This window comes from Chelonoidis abingdonii, chromosome 6 (assembly GCF_003597395.2).
Source record: "Chelonoidis abingdonii isolate Lonesome George chromosome 6, CheloAbing_2.0, whole genome shotgun sequence".
NCBI lineage: Eukaryota > Metazoa > Chordata > Testudines > Testudinidae > Chelonoidis > Chelonoidis abingdonii.
Genome location: NC_133774.1, coordinates 44,348,552 through 44,370,302, shown reverse-complemented (window position 1 = coordinate 44,370,302; position 21,751 = coordinate 44,348,552). Strand labels below are relative to the sequence as shown.

Sequence of the window (21,751 nt, the reverse complement as noted above, 5' to 3'; positions counted from 1 at the left end):
GAACTATGGGATAGCTGAGGAACAGCTACCCACAGTGCACCGCTCCTGAAATCGATGGTAGCTTTGGACCATGGACGCAAACAATCGATTTCGTGATCCCACTGTGGACGCGCTAAACCGATTTTATTAGATCTGTTTTGTAATATCGGTTTAAGCTAATTTGAAATATCGTGCAGTGTAGACGTACCCTAACTGTGACCAGACAGGCGCATTAGCTGTGATCTCAAGCCTCTAGCCATTGAAAGTGAGCATGAGGTTCCACTGGACTGGATAGGAAGGTGGACTGTAGTGGCTCCCTCTTCTACATTCAGAAATTCTGCAGTGAGCACTCAGTCATATAATGCAGCTGCCACATTCTGGCTGAGAGCAGAAAGGGCTAGAATCAGCATGAGGAGGTCAGGACCAGGAAACAGCTCCTCCTCCCATAGCAGAGCCAACTTTCTTTGGTAGTGGGCTCCTCAACCACCATAGGGTTGACCCAAATTGTTTGAGTCCATTTTTTGAGCCTCTCCCAGCACAGGAGTTTGGATCTATGGACCTGCCTTAATTCTTTCGTGTACAGAGGTGGAGCCCAGAAAAGACCACAGGGCACAGCATGCAATGTCTGATCTTAATCTGAGCAGCATGGCATTGCCAAAATAGAGCATCACATGCTGAGACATGCAATCGCTGTGTGTTGCATTTCCAAATGAAAGAGGAGTGGTCTCCATTTTTATCCAGGTAAGTGAGGCCCTTGAACTGAAAAACTGCCAATGGAGAACTGACATCATTCAGGCATCTATGGTTTAAACAGACTGGTACACATTTATTTTCCATTGAGAAAAAATATTTTATGTATTAATTTAAAAAGATGTCTATGTTTTTAGGGTAAGAACACTATTTTACACTGTACTCCTTCAGATTCAATTATACTCCATTTCAAATTTTGAAAAAATTCTGCTTTCAATATTAAGCTAAGACTTTTTAAATTTTCTTCAAAACTCCATTTTAACATTTCATCTTTAGCTTCATGTGGCATCTAGTTCTACAAGTTCCCAAGCATATTTTTCGATGAGAATATATGTTATCTTAATTTAAGATGCTGCAGTATGCTGGCTACACTGGATTTTGTTACTGACTAGCACCAGTCTGCAGAAAGCTCAATTGTTTCTTGCACATCACAATTGTCAGCAATAACGGAAATGCATTTGGACTAGAAACCAGAATTAGAAAAGCACCCAGGCACACATGGGTGCGCACACACACATTCATATGCCCCTCTCTGCTGTTTACAGTAAGAAATAATGGGAAATTATGCACAAACAAAATACAGAAAAGCTGTTACATTCATGGATTACTCACCCATAAGCTCCATTACTAATCAGTTTAATTGTTTCAAAATCACTTTCACGAGGTTTCCTCCGGAGCTTCACTGATGTATTAGAGCTCTTTTAAGTAAAAAAAGGAAAGAGAACAAAGTTAACACTCTACAGACATATATAAAACAGAAAAAATTCTTTACTGTCCTCAGGCTGAAACATGCTCATCAAAAGCACGATGGAGTGTTCTTTTGGCTCTGGCCAATCAGCCACAGCTCAACTGGTCAGGGGACAGAGAAGGCTCTGAAACAAGCTGTTATTCCATCAGAAAGTTATAAACTATTCTGCATCTACTAATCCACTCACCTCTGTGGTGAGGTGCTGGCAGACATACATGGGGCCAAATTCACAAAAATATTTAGCCAGCTAAGGATGCAGATAGACACTGAACCAGCTTAGGCACTTAGGTGCCTAAGCACCTTTGTAAATCTGGTCCTTGATGTATAGGTCAGGATGGACTCACAAAGGATGCATGAACTAATTGACTAATATGGCGTCAGTTCTGTCCCCCAAAACTCCCAACATCCATGCTCTCCCCTCATGTTTTCCCCTGCTCCAAAAACGTTCCCACTGCTTCCATGGCAGTCCCTGAATCCTCTCCCCAGCGTGTGAGGCCCTCGCCAACACCCACCTCTCCCTAGGGAGGAGGCCTGAGGTAGGAAAATGGCTGGACTGGACTGGCAGAGAGACTGGAGATGAGGAGATTATGTAAAGCAGCGAAGAGACTAAACACTACATTTTGTGACTGGGGTAATCATTGCCAAAGAACCAGAAGAAATGGAGGCAGAAAGCTGGGCTGCAGTACATGGGAAGGCTGACAATTAAGTGCCCAAAACATTAATGTAGAGTTAAGGTTAAGATCGCACAATGGTGCATCATGTCTTTCCAGGATGTCAAATCTCTGAAAACCAGGAAATATAAAGTTTGGCCACTCCTACACCACAACCTTAACCCTGCCTCCTGGAACTGGCAACAGCCACTAAGAATGGTTCAGTACCAGGGATGGCCCGTCCATATAGGCAAACTAGGCGGTAGCCTAGGGTGCCCAGTTAAACGGGGCGCCAAATTTGAGAAAAAAAATCAAATGAAAAATAAAATAAAAAAAAGGAAAAAGATGAATAAAATACAAATAAAATAACACGTACGGAGAGAATATTAATTATAATTCATTTCTCTACATGTCTGAGAATTTATTAATACGTCAAATCTTTTATTTACTGCAAAAAAATATTTTAGTGATTTTTTTTTTTTTTTCAGTTTGTGATGTGGAGTCATGATGACCCACTCTGCAATTTTGATAAGCAGTAACTCAGCCACAATGAAACGTCCACTAGCGGCAAGAGCTGCAACGCTAGTGACACCTAACTCGAATATACATCAAGGTCGCATAGCCAGAAATTCATGTAGAGCGGAGATATTGCGAGTTGATGCATGTCAAACGGTCATTTTAACACGTCGCAGGTAGATGGTTAAGAATCGAGCAAATACTATGGAAAATTGTGTTTCTTGGGGCCAAAGAATAAAGAATAATGTCTTTCAGCATTATAAATCCAAAATGTGAGTATCTTTAAGTGTTATTATCAGGCTGTATAATTATGAACTTTTATTTGTTATAACTGGTTCACATGCAATAAATAAGGTCCATAAAATAAAAGTAAGAGAGTTAATGCTTAATAGGCTATGAAAGTGATGACGTGACACTCCAAGCGGGTAACCGTGAGGAAGGGGATTACTTTCCAAACAACCAGTGTTGGGTTATAACATTGATAAAGGTCATTTTGTTTCTGTGTAAATGCCGTAACTAACTGTTTTAATAGGTAAATGAGTGTATGTTACTAATCACTGAAACATTAAGCAGTGAAAAGACATGTTGGGATAGCTGCAATGTGGTTTAAATGGCCAACCATGTGGTGGGGGTGTCAGAAATCCTTAACGCTATAATGCTTACAGTCGGGAGCACAGTACATAACAATATTCAAACACTCCATGGCAGAAAGAGGAAAAAGAAAGTCCTCAGGAGCAGAGTATCGTAAACGAAAGGCCAAGAAGGAAAAGGACCAAGCAAAATAGCAGGGATCCTCCCTGAAATATCTTCTTTTTAATCCAAATAAAGATGGAAGCAGTTCACAGCATCCAAATGACGGAATTTTACTTGGAGAGGAGGTTAGCTCACATCCGTATGGAAGCAGTTTGGAACATCGAGATGAAGATATATTACTCTGAGATGAGGATAGCTCACATACACAAAAAAGCAGTTTGGAAATGCATGATAATGGAAACTTACTTCTAGATGAAGGCAGCTCATGGCATCAAACTGATATGGAAGTGGAGAAAATGTATTCACCTTCAGAGGTACGTGCAGAAATTGAAGTAGAAGGAAGAAAGGATGAGTAAGTTACAAACAAATTAGAGCATGGGGACCCAGCTTCATGGCCCAGATGTGATGACAGTGGAAATTCTTGTGGAACATGGACCCAAACAAATTCATGAATTTCCCTTCCGTAAGGATGGAAATAAAAGAAAATTCTCTGCTCAGCATTACAAAAGGAAACTCATTAATGGGGAAGAAATTTATCGAAACTGGTTACAATATTCAGTGTCAAAGGACTCTGTTTTGCTTTTGCTGCAAGTTGTTTAGAAATCAAGCAACTGGTACATCACTTACTGAAAATGGTTTGAAGGACTGGAAAAACATGTCTTCAATTCTCTCTTCACAGGAAAGTAGTACAGAACATTTGTAATGTTTTCAAAATGGGAAAACTTGAATTATGAATGAAAAAAGAAAAAACTATCAATGAAGAAAATTTACGTGTGATCAAGGAAAAAAGAATATTCGCAACAAACATTAGAGCATCTGATTGCTTTAGTAAAAATTCTCAGTGGGCAAAATTTAGCATTTCATGGCTGCGGTAGAAATGAAATATTCCAGATAATGGAAACTTTTTAAAATTTGTTGAATAACTACTAGCTTTGGTTGATCCAGTCATGAAAGAGCATCTACATAAAATAACTGATCAAGAAACACAAGTTCATTACTTAGGAAAAAATATGTAGAATGAACTGATTCAAATCCTAGAAAATGCCATTAAAAAGAAAATTGTAGAAGCTGCCCATTTTGCAAAATAATTTTCAATAATACTAGACTGTATACCAGAAGTGAGTCAAGTTGAACAAACGACGATGATCATTCTTTTTGTGGATATGGAGAAGTCTGCATATGATGATAATGTTGAAGTGCTCATAAAGGAACATTTTTTGGTGTTTCGTACCACTGAAGGAGATGATTGGAACATTTATGACTGAAACTATTCTACAAGAGCTTGAAACAATGTCATCATCTGTTTTTCGTTCCTTGCAGTGCGCATTCTCTGAATCTGCTTGTCAGTGATGGTGCTACATGCTGTTTGGAGGCAAGCAGTTTCTTTGACCTGGTGCAACGTGTTTGTGTGTTTTTCTCAGGCTCAACACATCGTTAGAGAATTCACATGGTGAGTCAGAATCTCCCAACTGTGAAACCACTTAGACAAGATGGGTCTTGTCAGACTCATTGATGCTTTGAAGCCTCTTTGCTACGAACTTGGAAACATTTATGATGCCCTAACTGAAATTTCTGATAATACTACCTTTACTGGATCATATGGCAATACAGCACATTCAGATGCAGAAGCTCTTGTAAACGGCCTTTCCAAGTTCAAATTTGTGACTTCACTCATTTTGTGACATAATATCCTTTTCAAGATTAACCTCACTAGTAAGCAGCTTCAGGAAAAGAACTTGAACATACATTCTGCTATTCAAAAACTGGAACAAACTCAAATATTTTGGAGGAATTCAGGTGTGATAAAGGGTTCAAAAGAACACTGGTAGATTCTCTCGAGCTTGCTGAAGAAATAGACTCTCTGACAGAATTTGAACCAGAGCCAGTTCGCATTTGGCAAAAGAAACAGCAGTTTTCATATGAAGGACAAAATACACCCATTCAGAACCCAAAACAAAGGTTCAAAGTGAATTTCTACTTCGCAGTCCTTGATACTGCTGTTCACGCGGTTGATGAAAGATTTCAACAGATGCAGCAGCTAGAGTCAGTATTTGGCTTTCTATATGATATCCACAGCTTGCAAAAGAAAACAGCAAAACAGATCAGAGAATTTTGTATAAAACTGGAGTCGGCATTCACTCACAAAAATTCAAAAGACATTTATGCTACAGTTTTGTGTAGTGAGTGTCAGGCTTTTTCAAGATGACTTAAGAAACATTCCACTCCAAAGGAAGTTTGTTTGTGAAAATAAACTCAGTTTTCCAAACATTTTTATAGCTCTATGCATTCTTTTAACTTTGTCAGTTTCTGTAACTAGTAGGGAACATAGCTTCAAATTGATAAAAACATATCCGTGTTCAACAATGGTGCAAGAGACACCTGTTGGACTTGCCACAATGTCAAAAGACCATGAAATGGCCGGAAAACTGGATCTAAAAGAACTAGTGACTGAATTTGCAAAACTTAAAGCAAGAAAAGTCACGTTTTAAGAGCACAGAGTGTTCTTTATTTGGAGTGTTTTGTTAAAGTTCATGAAGAGTTTTCTTATTTCTTTCTGTCCTGGGAGTGGTGGTAATGGCAGTTAAAGCAGGATAGCGTATGGATGATTTTGGATTTGTAAAAATAAAAATTATAATTAACATTTGTACTGCATTTTTATTTGAAATTGGACTGAAATATTATCTAGCTGTCATGTACAAATCTATTCTGAAAATTTTGTGTCTCTATTTTATCTCATCTCAGAAACATTCATTGGACAGAACGATGGACGGACAAACCAAATAATTAAGCCTCTGTTTAAAAAAAAAAAAATGCTTAAACATTACAAGGAAAAAAAGGGGCAAAATGTTTCCTAGTTAACCAAAAACCTTAGCCTATATCTCCTTGGGGTTTGGGTGTCGATTGTATGGTTTGCCTAGGACAACAGTTGCTGGCAGCTAGTTTAGGACCGCCCCTGTTCAGTACATGGGGTGGGAATAATTTACCATAATAAACAGACATGAGGAAGGACTAAGAGAATGCGTTGTTTACGTTGTGCTCCACAGATTTGAATTCTAGCATTTATTGACATGCACTCCAACACTGTCAGTGTAGTTGTATTGAATGGTGGAGGGATTTGTTGGAGCATATTGGCACAGCTATTATGAGACGTGCACAAGGACATCAAAGGGATCAAATATGCCTTATTTCAGCACAAAGTTTTGTAGGTTGAGTTAGCAGTGGTGCACAAGGCTGTACTTGTCCCGGGGATTATCAATAATGTGGTGGCATACATGAGAGTGATTTCTGGGGCTAAGTAGGGGCTAAGTGAAGGCACTATTTTGGAAGAAATCATCAAGGGAAGAGTGACGGGGAGGTTGCATTTTGAAAGTCTGAGGTGGTTTGTGTGGACAGGGGCAGCTTTAGGTATTTTGCACTCCACGCACGGCAGGCAGGCTGCCTTAGACGGCTTGCCTGCGGGAGGTCCCCGGTCCTGCAGATTCGGCGGCACGCCTGTGGAAGGTCCGCCGAAGCCGCGGGACCAGCGGACCCTCCGCAGACATGCCGCTGAAGGCAACCTGCCTGCTGCCCATGCGGCTAACGGCAGAATGCCCCCCGTGGCTTGCCGCCCCAGGTACGCACTTGGCATGCTGGTGCCTGGAGCCACCCCTGTGTGTGGACAAGACCCAGTGCTTGAGTGAGGACAAGTAGTTCCTTTTCACTATGCTTGACCTAAACCCCAGTTTTGCCTTAGCAAAGAGAAATGTCAAGATTATGTCCTAGAGTGCTCATATGTTCCATAGAAAATGAAAAACTAGTATGCACAGAGGACAGAGTTAAGGTTACATTGTAGGGATGGCATGTATCTCAACTCTTCATATCGTGGTTGCCAGGGTTTGAAGTGTAGCTAACCTCGACATTCTGGAAAGGTGTGAGGCACCACTGGGAAACTTAACTCTTAATTAAGTTTGGGGATACTCAATGATATAAAGCTTTCCTATATGTATGGCAAAGAAATCCTTCTTCCTACTTGATTTGTTGTTTGTGTGTTCAGCAACTTTTTCATTTCTTGCAAAACCAGTTTAAATAAATGTTGAAATCCGGGGAAGCCACTCAATTGGGCCCCAGGATTTAGTGAAGAACTTTCTCTCCCATATCCTTCCTCAAAATAGGTCTGATATGCCAGATGGGAGAGAGAGGTTTTAGTTCCAGAGAGTGTGTCTGAACTCCAGAGAGTGTGTCTGGTATGTATATTCCTTCACAGAGGGCTCAAGGTATTTCCACAGAGTTCTCAACCAACATGTACCCCCCAACACACCAAGTGGCACTGGGGTATGAGTGGTAAACATCTAATTATTTTAACCTATCTCAGGTGGGTATGGCCCAGTGTGGCAGCACTAAATGAATTAGCCTTGCTTTCCTGTATTGCCAAGTTGCAACTTGTAGGTCTTCAGAACCTCTGAGGATATCCCCCATTGAAAAGGGAAGGATCATCGCTGGTGTCGGTCTGGGCATTTTGAAAAGGACAGGAGGCAGTGGGGAAAAAGCAACCATTTTGCACAAATAGGGTATATATAACAACACAGTACATGAAAGCAACTAGGCATGCTAACAGAATGATATAATCTGGAGCTGGAAGTGAAGACCTATTAAGTCATTTAATTAATTTGCTTGCCGCAACAAGACTGTTCCTAATTACCCATTTATGAGTGTTTTGGACAGTCTAGTTTTACATTTGCTAAGCAACATGGTTTGCACCACGTCCCATGGGTGATTATTCCAGAGACTAACACAATACATCATGAAGTGTTTCCTGATATGTAACCTGATACATATTTAACCGTTAGTCACCCTGCATAATTCAGTAAGTCCAGTCCCCTAATATATTTTTTATTCCTCTTTAATGTCTGTCCCGTTTGTCAGTATATTTCTGATAATTAAGTGCCCAGATCTATGCAATATTTCAGACGCAGATGGACCAAAGGTGTATAGAAAGGTACAGTTACCTCCGTGTCACAGCACCTGAACCCTTTGTAGATGGCATCCTGCCACCAAATCAGGAATGATCATAAGATGAAAAACCCCCAGACACAGTCTGAGGCCTTTTCCTGGAAATACTGGAAGTATTTTTATCAGATACCTGAGGATTCTATTTTACACGTTAGCAATACTTGTACAGCTTGTCATGCCAATTAACTATTACTCAACTGAATTATGTGTGCAGCCCAAAGGCATTTTTTTTTTTTTTTTGCTGCGACACTGCACTGTAATCCTACCTCTGTGTATTCTATGGTTTATTTGTTTAGAAGAAAAATGGATAGGTGTTTTGTTTTTTATTATAATGGGCCAAATTCTGCCCTTAAGCACACCAGTAATTTCAGTCATCTCCACTGACTTTTATTCTACGTTGGGCAATTTAAACAAGTCACTGCAAAGGATTATTTTATATTACTTTTTACTACCCACAGCCCTAGTATAATATCTTCACAATATGTATCTTCAAGGTGCAACAAAACATCTTTTCAACTCAATGCACAATCATCCTACTCACAGATTGTCATTTCCAAATCTAGAGTTACCATTTCAACCTGTTGACATTTATCTGTTCAGTGCATTACACCCTCTTAAATTTTGGATCACTGTGTAAGTGGAGCACTTAAAAAGTCTGTGCAAAAATTTCTAGTTTTAGTTTGAGGGATTTTTAAATCCTTTTCAAAAAGAGAAAAAAATACAGTGATTAAGCAGAAATGTAAAATGTAACAAGCGAGTCTCTAGCAATAGCTAACTCCATACACAGAAGTAAATATTAGTGACTTTATGAAAATGGTGAAAATTACAACGTCCTGAAAACAGAAGGCATAACTGGGCTATTGCTTGTTGCTATCTTTAATCAGTTATGCACCCTGGCATTAGTTTGAAAGTTAACCTATATTCTGTTCAGCCAGCCATGTAAAAAAAATCTACTAGACAATGTAATGAAACGCAATTAACACATCATTGTATTTTTAGAACTGATCTGCTAAAAACATCAGCCACCGCAACTGCAATAGGAAGACTTACACTTACCGATTCATCTGTTTCTGGAGTTTCTGCTGTGCCACTGTCATAGTTAGCTAGCTGAGCTATTTCTGAAAACAAAGAATAGAAACTTCATTTTAGAATACATATAGCAAACAGAAGCAAGTGCCAAACTAAAACTTGAAAAAGTCACTTCTCTGGAATGGAGAATTAACAAGTGTTGCATTACCTATATTAGTGGTTAAATGACCTTCAAAATTCAGTTAAGTTCTCAGTTTAGGAGGATAATCCCCTTTTGGAAATTCTGATCTGTTGTCGAATACCTTTATGAATCCTTCTGTGACAGAAATGGAGCTGCAATGTAATAATGTTATGAACACTGAGATGTAACAACTTTATGAACCCCGTATGTGCCTGGGGCAGTGAGAGGAAATTACTGTGTACTGGGGTTTTAAAACTTCCCTGTGGGAATGTACTGATCTAGCAGGACAGGGCTGTGGGAACAGCATACAAGGAAGTAACACAAAGGCTTCCTACATATGATCATTTCAGTAGACACTTGAAAGACAATGGGGCAAACTGTTGGCTTAAAAGATCCTGTATCCTGTCTCAAGTATGCTGTAAACCTTGTTTTGCCAGAGCTTGGAGTTACCAGATCTAAGGGATAAAATAATTAAAAAGCAATTCCTGTGAAGGGAGGTGAGTCACCAGGGACTGTCCAGAGACAGTTAGTGAGCTTCGACAAAGAGACAAGCTGACACAGAGATGCATTGGGAAGAGTCTACGGAAACTAGTCGTACTAGGGGCCCTATGTGGAAAATGTTAACCACCTGGTAAACTAGACACTCACACAGTGTGTTTGATTGTTTTTAAGATATGTTTGCTCTGTAATACTTGTGCTCTAAATAAATGATACTTTGCTTTAATATGCTGGTTGGTCACTGAACACCACTGTCATTGCCGCCAAAGGAACATATCTGCAGGGTCTGAGCCTAAGTAGGAATCACGATTAATCCAAACCTGGAGAAAAGTTCTGTGTAAGCTTGAAAACTTGTCTCACCAACAAAAGTTGGTCCAATAAAAGATATTAGTCTCTCTAGTATTCATCTTAATTGTTTCTACCATGAAAGGCAATGGAGAAATATATACTGAATAATCAAATAGCTCATCTTAGCTTTCACTATCCTGCAGAAATTAAGGTTACTTATCTGTAACTGGCGGTTCTTCAAGATGCGTGTCCCTCCTCCCCTGTATTCCACATACCGGTATGTACGCACACACATGCCTGAGACTGGAGATTTCTAGCAAGCAATGTCCATTGGTCTGTGCCATTGCACTCCTTGTGCACTGAAACAAGGGGCAGTGCAGAGCACTGCCAACCTACTTCCTTCTCTTACTGCAAATTTGTTAAGATCTGAAATGGAGGAGAAGGAGCACTGGTAGTGGAATACAGATAGGGAACAAACACCTCAAAGAACTTCCAGTTATAGATAAGTAACCTCCATTCCTTCTTTGAGTGTTGGCTTCTACGTATATTCCACATGTGACTGATTGGTTGGCAGTAGTCATATGCGGAAGGCGGGAGAAGGAGTTGATATAGATATCTGTAAAACTGCTGTTCCAACTGTTGCATCTGCTGAAGAGGCCTAGACTGAGGCGTAAAGTTTCATGAAGGTATGGATGGAGATCCAGGTAGCTGCCCTACAAACATCCAGCACAGGCACTTTTCAAAAAGATATTATTGAGGTTGCTTGTGCTCTAGTAGAATAGGGCGTCACCCCATCACGAAGAATACACGTCAACTGATAACAAAAAATGATGCAGCCAGAGATCCACTTAGAGAGTCTCTGAGCAGATAACACTGGTCCTTGTGATAGCTCTGATACATAACCTTGGTGGTTTCCCAACTGGTTTTGTTTTGCAGAAAGAAAAATCAAAGCCCATCTGATGTCGAGAGAGTGAAGTCTCCTCCCACCGGAAATCTGAGCTTTCAGAAAGAATACCAGTAAGTGAATAGCTTGACTCATGTGAAACTCAGAAATTACCTTGGGGATGAATTTCAAGTGGAGTTGAAGGGAAACCTTCTTATGAAATATGATGTATGGCGAGTCACTCATGCTTCTGGGTGATGTGACAGTGACTAGGAAGGTAACCTTCATGGACAGGTGGCGCACTGAAAACACGGCTAATGGTTCAAAGGGTGGTCTGGCAAATATGGAGAGTGCAAGGTTGTGTTCCCACTGCAGTGCTAATTTCACCATTGGTGGGAAGGTCCTAAGGAGACCTTTCAGGAATCTAACTGCTGTTGGGTGAGTAAAAATGGAGTGGCCTTTTGCAGGAGGATGGAAGGCACTGCTGGCTGCTAGACAGACATGCAGCGAACCTATGGGAAGCCTTCAAGTCTTCAGGGGCAGGAGACAGTCCAAAATAGTAGGATTATCTGCTGACTCTGGCGATAACTGGTTCTATTGCATCCAAATAGACAAATGCCTCCATATAGTTAAATAGCATTTTCTAGAGCCTTTTCTGCTTTGACAGGGGATAGACTGAATGGCCTCTGAATATGAATGCTCTAGGCCTGATGCTCATGCAAATACCAGGGCATAAGCTGAAGAGGGTACAGGCTGGGATGTTTGATCTTGATATTCTCCTGAGTTAACAGATCTGGGAAGAGATGGATGCTTATGGGCGGACAGACAGATTGACATTTGTAAGATAACCAGAAACCAGAACTATCTGAGTCAGTTAGATGCCATGAGAATGATTCAAGCTTTGTCGTGATGAATCTTTCACAGTGGTAGCAGTGAGACGGGAGGAAAGGTGTACCTCAGTGGTATGTTCAGGAAAATAGGAGGGCATGGCCCTGGAGTCCTGGCCTAGTGCTTCTCTACAGCAGTTATAGATGGAGTTCCTTGTTCATCTGGGAGGCGAATGGATCCCAGGATGGCGTTCACTACCAAGCGGGAACATCATTCAGCAAAGAAATGCATCTCCCTCATTCATGGTTTGTACAGAAATGTCTGCTGAGATTGTCCATCGCAGAGTTCTGTGAACCTGGACGGCATGTGGTTCCTGATGCACCAATGCCATAAACTGATTATCTCTATACAGGGAGGAAGAGATTTGTGTCTGCCTTGTTTATGTAGAAGACTGTTGTCATGTTGTCTGGACATGAGGAGAACATATAAGTGGAAAGAATGAATTGCAAGCTGAATGGACTGCCCTCAGCTCCAGTAGATTGATATATATCCTGCCCCTCCCCATCCCCAGAAAACTATATGCCTGGCGCAATGTGGGCTCCCCCTATGAGGGACATGTCTGTGATTATGGTCACGTTGGGTGTGGGTGGAAGGAAAGGGACTCCCGTGTGCAGTTGTTGCAGGTTTGTCTAACATATGAGAGCAGCTGTGATCTTAGTATAGATTGTAACCTTGGTATTCATATTGTTTCTGTTTGGTGGGTAAATTGACCAGAGCCAGGCCGTCGGGTAACAGAAGTCTGGTGAATGAGGTTATGTAGGTACATGAGGTCATGTGGCCTAGACAGACCTTGACGGCAGGAAGTCTATGGGAAATTGGTCATATCAGTTGTTCGCAGCCTAGAATCTGTCCATAGGGAGACAGGCCTTCGCTGAGATCGAGTCTAGGGTTGCTCCTAAAAAGACTCCTAAAAAGTGGACTTTTCTTTGTTTATGCAGAGTCCCAAGGATGCCAGAAGAGAGAGTAAGAATATAGTCACTGACTGGGCTCTGGACTGGATTTGCCTGTTAGTAGCTAATCGTCCAGATAGAGGAAGACAATGGAGCTGTTTACTCTCATCTGGACCACCACCACTTAGAAAAACTTCGCAAAGATAACGTGGGGTGCTTTAGCTATCCCAAACAGGAGTACTCTGACCTGAAAGTGCTCCTCAGGAATCTGAAGAGCCTTCTGTGGGATGGATGAATGCCCACATGAAAATAAGCATTTTTTCCACTTCAAGAGCCATGAACCACATGCCCTCCCTCCAGAGAAGGCATTATTGATGTCAGTGTGACCGTACAAAATTTTCATTTTCAAACAAACACTTAGCTGGAATAGAACGAGAACTGATCTCCATTCCGTTTTTCTTGGGAACGATGAAGTATGGGGAGTAGAATCGTTCCCTCGATTTGGAGTGGCATTTGCACTATAGCCCCTCGCTACAGGAGAAGAGTTCACTTCCTATAGAAGATTTCAAGACAATGGTCTCTGAAGAGGGACCCAGAAGAGGGCTTGTGAGGGGGGAGGGGAGAGTGTAGTCGGAGTGGATGATCTGTAGTATCCACTTGTCTTTTGTTATTTCCCTCCCTGGCAAAAAGGGTGAGGCCACCAAAGGTTTGGGGGTAGTAGGGAATGGTGCCAATAAGGGGATCCATTTCTCAAGCATCTTGTCAAAAGAAATCCCTGGTTGGTGGATTGGGTTGAGCAGTGGTGGTTGAAGAGAAAGCTGTATACCTGATCTTTGTACCCTCTGGTATTTGCACAGTGGTTTGTAAGGGTGCTGGTAACAAAACGGTTGAGGCAGCAGTCTGCCTGTGGTGTTCTCTCTTTGGGGCCACGGTATAAATGCCCAGGAAGTGGAGGGCTGTTCTGGAGTGCTTTACCAAGAGTAATGTCTCATCAAGTCTTTCACTGAAGAGACTAGACTCAAAGAGCAAGTCCTTGATAATATTATCAAAAGAATATCTTGAACACCAAAGAATGAAGCCATGATTCATGCATCATGACTATGGCTCTAGCTATAGCTCTAGATACGGTACTGGCTATGCTTACTGCTGCTTGGAACCAGGTTTTAGCCACCAGCTTACATTCATCTATGAGGGCTTGGAATTGAGGCCTGTCTTCTTGGGGAAATTTGTCATTAGACTCCACAACTTTAGAATAATTAGTAAAATGATATTTTGCTAACAGGGCATGGTAGTTAGCAATTCTAAATCCGAGGGTGGTTGATGAAAATACTTTCCCTCCCAAGAAGGTCAAGGTATTTGGCATCTGCGGGTCTTGCTTGAGGGTGTTGCAGTCCGGATCTTTCAGTCGCTGCCTACACCACTAAGGAGTTCGGTGCTGGGTGAATAAACAGAAACTCTGCCCCTCTAGCTGCTACAAAACATCACCTCTCAATCCTTTTTAGGGTGGGGGCATAGGATGCAGGGGGTATGCTATACTCTCCTGGCTGGTTCCATAAATGGCCTCATTGATTGGGAGGGCCAACCACCAAGGACCAGAGTGTTGTAAGACATCCAGTAGTCTATGCTGCATGTCTGAACCCCCTCTAATGGAAGCTGGTGCTTTGGCACCACCCTCTGCTACAGCTGCTGGTATTGTCTATGATCATCGGTAAGGCTAAGATTTTGGCATGAGTATTTTTATTAAAAGTCACAGACAGTACATGAGCAATAAACAATAGAAGCACAGAAATGTACACAGAGATGGGGTTAGAGGGTAAGCAAGTCCAAGCCCCACCACCCAGGGCTGAATTAGTGGAATTTTGAGGAAGTTGCGGAGGTCTCATAAAATCACAGAATCTGTGACTGATTCGTAGCCTTAATTACACTGGTCTACAATTTTTGAGAAGTCGTCTGCTTCAGAGATAAAATGTGGTATTTATTATGTATTTTGATGTGCTGAATTCAAATATGACAATTAAAACAACTGATTGGCTACTGTTTCTAAGATATTTAAGTTTTTACATTTTATGTCTATGTATATTGTGTAGATAGTAGAGTTTTAATCATAAATTGTAAACCTAGGTCTTTTCATGTGTTTATGGTTGCTTTACATGATAATATTTCACCTGTCCTGTTTATGTAACACTTTAAAAATCAGCAAAAGGGTTATATAAATAAAATTTATTATGAAACAAAAGGCAAAAAACTATTATGTACATAGTTTAGTCCTATTCAGTGTCTACTCGGCGCTTCTTGGCTTGTCTCTTGTATTCATTAAATGGAGCATCTCTTGTCACTGTCCAGCAATAGTCTGCAAGCATTGATGGGCTCCATTTGCCCTGATAGCGTTTCTCCATTGTTGCAATGTCCTGGTGAAATCGCTCGCCGTGCTCGTCGCTCACTGCTCTGCAGTTCGGTGGAAAAAAATCTAGATGAGAGTGCAAAAAATGTATCTTTAGTGACATGTAGCAACCAAGGCTTTTGTATGCCTTGAGGAGGTTTTCCACCAACAACCTGTAGTTGTCTGCCTTGTTGTTTCCGAGAAAATTTATTGCCACTAACTGGAAGGCTTTCCATGCCGTCTTTTCCTTGCCACGCAGTGCATGGTCAAATGCATCATCTCGAAGAAGTTCACGAATCTGAGGACCAACAAAGACACCTTCCTTTATCTTAGCTTCACTTAACCTTGGAAATTTTCCACGGAGGTACTTGAAAGCTGCTTGTGTTTTGTCAATGGCCTTGACAAAGTTCTTCATCAGACCCAGCTTGATGTGTAAGGGTGGTAACAAAATCTTCCTTGATTCCACAAGTGGTGGATGCTGAACACTTTTCCTCCCAGGCTCCAATGACTGTCGGAGTGGCCAATCTTTCTTGATGTAGTGGGAATCTCTTGCACGACTATCCCATTCGCAGAGAAAACAGCAGTACTTTGTGTATCCAGTCTGCAGACCAAGCAAGAGAGCAACAACCTTCAAATCGCCACAGAGCTGCCACTGATGTTGGTCATAGTTTATGCACCTCAAAAGTTGTTTCATGTTGTCATAGGTTTCCTTCATATGGACTGCATGACCAACTGGAATTGATGGCAAAACATTGCCATTATGCAGCAAAACAGCTTTAAGACTCGTCTTCGATGAATCAATGAACAGTCTCCACTCATCTGGATCGTGAACGATGTTGAGGGCTGCCATCACACCATCGATGTTGTTGCAGGCTACAAGATCACCTTCCATGAAGAAGAATGGGACAAGATCCTTTTGACGGTCACGGAACATGGAAACCCTAACATCACCTGCCAGGAGATTCCACTGCTGTAGTCTGGAGCCCAACAGCTAGATTAGAGCCAATCAACAATTTTAAGCATCATTTTCGTTCTCAGTGACCCAGAATTAGTAAAGTTCGACTACATTTATTTCAGAAGCACTTTGGCTGTAGAGCAGTGTTATCGGATGGGGATGGGCATGGAGAAATCGCCTCATTGAACGAGGATGATGTCATGCCTGTTGGAAGCATTGGTACTGTCAGATACAGCTTGATTTTTCCCTCTGCATACTCAAACGAAGCCAGTTGGTTTTGGCTAAGAAGAGAGGGCCAATGTGAATCATGCACAGTTCCAGAGAGTGTCTAGCATAAGGGTCCCATGCCATGGAACCCAGAGTGACCAGTATGAAGGTTTGACCAGTTGAGGACAGCCTCACAGCACTGAGTGCAAACAGTCCTTTGGGTAGTCATATCTAGGAGGAGGAAGAGGGCTGGAAGATCTTCTGGGGTCTCTATCCAGGCTTGCCTCCCTGTGAGGCAAGGGTCTGTCTAGAACATTGGAGGCAGTTGAGAAGAAAGTGGATTCAGGTTCTATCAGCAGTGCTGATCATATCAGTGAATACAAACTCTGACTTGTAGAAAGGATATGGGACAATCTCTTTCTCCATGAGGTGGTTTCTTTGTCCCTGAGGAGGACCGGACCTGAACACAGAGAAGACTGAGGGTAGGGAAAGGTAAAAATATGCCCTGGAGAGATAAAGGTTCAGTACATTCTGATCTAGAGTGCGAGAGGTCCCAGAGGTGATAAACGATGGATCCAGTGCATCTAAGGGCTTGCGGGTTGGCAGATCCTTCTTGGAGCATGGCAGTACCATTGAAGGGGAGTCCAAAGTGCAGCTTCAAGTTGGTGCTGGCAGATGCTAATCCTTCGGTTTATGAGTTGGAGCAGGTGCTGGTACTAATGGGACCCTTTCTCCTTCACACCTTACCCACTTGATCAGGTTTATGGGGACCTAAGTATTTGGAAGCCATGCGTGAGGACTCACCTGACCTAGACAGAGTCAGGGAGTGATCTTTTCTCTCAGAGGCAAACCCAGGAGATCAGTTCTTATGTCTATGTCCCTTATTCTCACGAGAGGCTGGACGGAATGATTTCTGGGTGAGTAAACTCTGGCTTTTGCTCTGGTTCTCGTCCTTGGAGGTGCACTGCTCGCAGCCTGCAACCATTGTATAACAGGTTCTCTGCATCCGGTGTCCGACTAGGGTCTCATGGCTCTCTCCATGAGATGTTTCCTTAGACAGAGCTCTCATCTCTCACATGTTCAGGGAGGGAAGCAGCGGCAGATGATGCACTTGGTGGTGATGTGAGCCTCCCCAAGGCAGTAAAGGCAGTGCTGGTCTTTGTCACTGACACAGAAGGAAAAGGGGCAGGAGAGACAGTACGTAAACCCTGGAACTTTAGACATCGTCCTTCTCCTGAGGGGAGGGGAGCAGGGTAGGGTCCCTGGAGTGGGGAAGAAACTATTCTATACTAACTATAATTAGAAAAACAGTAAAATACTAAAAGCCATTTACAATATATATCTACAGATAGGAAACTAGGCAGCAGCTTCAGACACAGAGGAATCCCATTCAGGCCATGTGGTGGTAACAAGGAACTGGAGAGGTAAGTCTATGCCTGCTGCTCAGTAGGGAGACAAAGAGAGCAACTTTGCAGGCACAGACCAATGGATGCTACTTGCTAGAAACCTGATCTCAGGCACATTGTGGGCATGAATATCCATGCATGGAATACACAGAGGCCAGCATGCAAAGAAGAACTCCTAATTCTGCAGATCCCCTGCCTTGTTAGACTGAGGAACTCTTCAAGGTAGTGAAAATTAAGGGAGGCAATCAAGTTGCTCTGAATCCTGTGGAGCTTAGGATCTTCCTCGGGGCACCACTGGTATTTAGGAGCAGCTACTGTCCTAGTCGGGCTTCTTAAAGTCTCATAGTACTAGAAGCTAACTGGCTAACAGGCATCTAGTTTATCCAGAAAAGGGTTTCAATGCTTTAAATTTTATGCAGACATAAGGTAAAGTGCCTAACAAGATCAGTTAAGAGCCATTGCCTTTCTAGAACTTTAAGGAATGTAACAGGGTTTTTGGCTACCCCATAGCTACTACTCTGGGGAAGTGTTAAGATTCCCAAGGTCTCCAAGTTACGTGGTTGCCCCTCTCAGCTTCAAAATGGAACCCCAGAATATGGTCTGTGGATCCAGAAACAGGAACTCCTCAGGGTATTAAGAGTTAAATGGGACAGGTGGTAGCTGAAAGACCTTGGGAAGCTTAGTCTTAATCTAATCCTATACATAGTTAATTACATACTTTACACAACTGAAGATACACATTTTAGTTCATAAGTATATGTTGAAAGAGTTTGAGAGTATGTGCTATGGATCAGAGATAAGGTTGCCAGAAATTTGTAAGGTTAATTTTTACATGTCAATATTGCCAACTGAATGTGGAAACTCTACGGATAATGGAATATTTATATAAATTAACTGGACATTTTCATTATTTTAACACTTAGGAAACTTTACAACTGTAGTATTCTTGTTCTGAGGCTTGTACAAGACTTATTTTATTCACCAGAACAAATTTAAGTACACGGTTCTTGATAGGGAAACACTATATGGGTTTTTAAAAGTTACTCCCACGTGTGGATGATGTGTTTTAAAACTAAAAACAACATACAAAAGGAACAAGTTAGTAAAATATATGAACCAGAAGAGTCTGTAAAATGTCATGTTGAAAAAACAGATTTTTTTTTAGCGTTACAGAAGTACAAGAAAATCAAAGTCAATACCAGTACATTTTTTATTAATATTCCAATTACATTTTAAAAATTTAAACCGAAAAAAATTCTCCTGGGTTAAGAATTCTTATACCAACAAGATTCAAGCTGGAGTGAAGTCTACTGCCAAGTTATAAAGCTGTGAATCCGGTGGACAGGCAGGGGGTTATAATGGAAGTGTTGATGTAGCCTTTATTGGATGGGTGAGAACCAAATCAGTATAATGTACTTTGACAGCCTTCTCAGCCCAAATTGCTTTCATAAATAGCAAATTAAAAATGGTTCTGTTTTAAACAGAACTTTTGCAAAAATAACTATTATCTGAGAAGCGCATATTATTTGCAAACAGTAGGCAGTAATGGAATGGAACCAAGAGTGAGCTTCTGAAGCAGGGAGCTAAGGAATCATTTTGCAATGCCTGAAGAGATTTTTAAAACTCATCTAAATACCATTAAACATCTGCCCTTTTTATTTAATTGATTTAAACCATTTCTGAAGACTCATGATTCAAAAAGGTAAAGATGGTAATTTAAAAGCCACAGGGAAAAATCTCTCCACAGGGAACTTTTCAGAAATGCAGCCATCAGTTTCTGATAAGTGATGAATCTGTTGTGGTATTGCTTTCAGTACACTATACGTTTATCTGGCATTATCTCCAAGTAATGCATGCACCATTTCACTTGAAGAAAAGATACTATGGCCATGGCAACAAACAAAGATGGAAAAAGTAGAGAAGGGTTTACATTGGCAGCTTCCCTTGCAAGGGGAAGGAAATCCTTTCTGTGACCATTTGCCAACGTTGAATACACATTTTAATAAACTGTCTAGAAATCCAATAGTGATTCAGGGTGACATTTCTGAATGATAACAGCTATTATTGCTGTTTAGATCTTTTCTCCATGCAAAATTTAAAGAGTTTTCAACAGGATGATCTCAGTATAATGCTCTGAGAGAGAGAGAGAGAGAGAGAGAGAGAGAGAGAGAGAGGTGTGTTTCCAAACATTTCTTTGTGAAATCACTATACTGACACGTATAATACCACTAATGCATATTTTTTAACCTCTGCTTCTGAACTAAAATGGTGGATGGAGATGTAACTTTTTAAGAGACATTTAAAAAATTTATTTATACAGATACAAAAAATGATTTTTTTGGACACAATAATAAGCAATTCATGGTATTTATATTTGTTACTTTTCTGTGGGGAGCAGAAATAGCATTAGTGTGAACTAGATGACCTAGTTTATTTTATGATAAATTTACCGAGCATTAACGTTTAAAAGATGTACAGAATAACCCATTTCTCTGAACCTCCCATTTAACCAAAGGTCAGTAATTTCCCTTCCCCAGCAATTCACACTATATAATAAGCCCCACTTAGCCCATTTTTCTGAGAGATTTGGATAACTCTGAAACCATCGAAAAATTGAAGCTATGTTTTACACTATTTAGTTTAATTTCTATAAAAAAAATGTATAAAAGTGATCTATTCAAAGTACAAACAATCTGTTTGACAAATAATATTCTGTTCATAGATAAATAAAAAATGAAAGAAATGGTGTTCTCCTCTCTCACAATTATCAGAAGTTTACATAGGGCCAAATCCCTCACTCATATTGAGTACCATACATGTGGCCTCAATAATGTCCGGAGGCTATTTGTGGAGCGACAATTAGCGTGGGTGACAGAACCGCGCTCATAACATTCAAAGACACAGACTCTCAGACTTGCACAGAAAATCAAACCCTCCTAATTCAACCCACATATGTGTACAACAGGAACACAGGTATTGTCCTACTGAGTCAGACCGGTCCACCTGTCCCATGGTTCTTTGAGCTACAGTAAGCTGAGCCACTCAGATTCTTTTCCAATGATTTGTGGGAGAAATAGTCTGTCCTTTTGGGCACGGGGAGAGTTGTGGGAAGGCAGTAGAGCACTGTCAACACTTGAATTATTTAGCCTCTGACCTCAAGTGTTACCAGCCCAAGTGAAAGCAGCACCCAAGCAGTAACCCATGCCACCAGCTGGGCCAGCTAGCCCAACTTTAAAGCAGCACTAAATTCAGGTGAGAGGATTTTGTGTGTAGACAGGAAGGAAGTTAGGTGAAACATCTGAGAAAGGGGCTGAGTTAATGTTGCAGAAGACAACTGTGGAATGACCTGCCCATAGGCAGCTTCTTCTTAACTTCCATTAGTTAGAAATTGGTTTATGGCCTTCCAAAACTCTTCAGTTTGTTTTAAATCCTGACTATCAACAGTCATATGTAAAGTGTAATCCCTATATATGTCCAACCCTTTTTTGAATCCTGCTAAGCTTTTGGTCCCAGTAATATCTTGCGGAAATGAGTTCCACAAGCTATGTATGTCTTGTGTGAAAAAAATATTTCCTTGTGTTAGTTTTAAATTCAGTCATTTAATATTCTTTTGTTCTTTTATGATATTATATACAGGATATTGTACTTTTATCTGTTTTCTCTATTATTCATTTTATATATCCCCTCTTATGGATGTCCTCCCTGTGGTATTCTCCATGTTTCTAACCATTCTCATCACTCATCTCTGAACCCCTCTGTCC

The 21,751-nt window shown here is 41.1% G+C and overlaps 1 protein-coding gene across 5 annotated transcripts in view; it reads right to left on the bottom strand.

Annotated features, from left to right (window-relative positions):
* Positions 1 to 21,751, bottom strand: part of MAST4 (microtubule associated serine/threonine kinase family member 4) — a 474,263-nt gene that overhangs the window by 46,767 nt on the left and 405,745 nt on the right. For all 5 annotated transcript variants that reach the window (XM_075066982.1, XM_075066983.1, XM_032805207.2 and 2 more), the window contains 2 exons: positions 9,442 to 9,503; positions 1,342 to 1,427 (listed from right to left, as the gene is read on the bottom strand). In XM_075066982.1, coding sequence (XP_074923083.1) covers positions 1,342 to 1,427; positions 9,442 to 9,503 — 148 coding nt within the window. The remainder of the gene's footprint in view (positions 1 to 1,341; positions 1,428 to 9,441; positions 9,504 to 21,751) is intronic.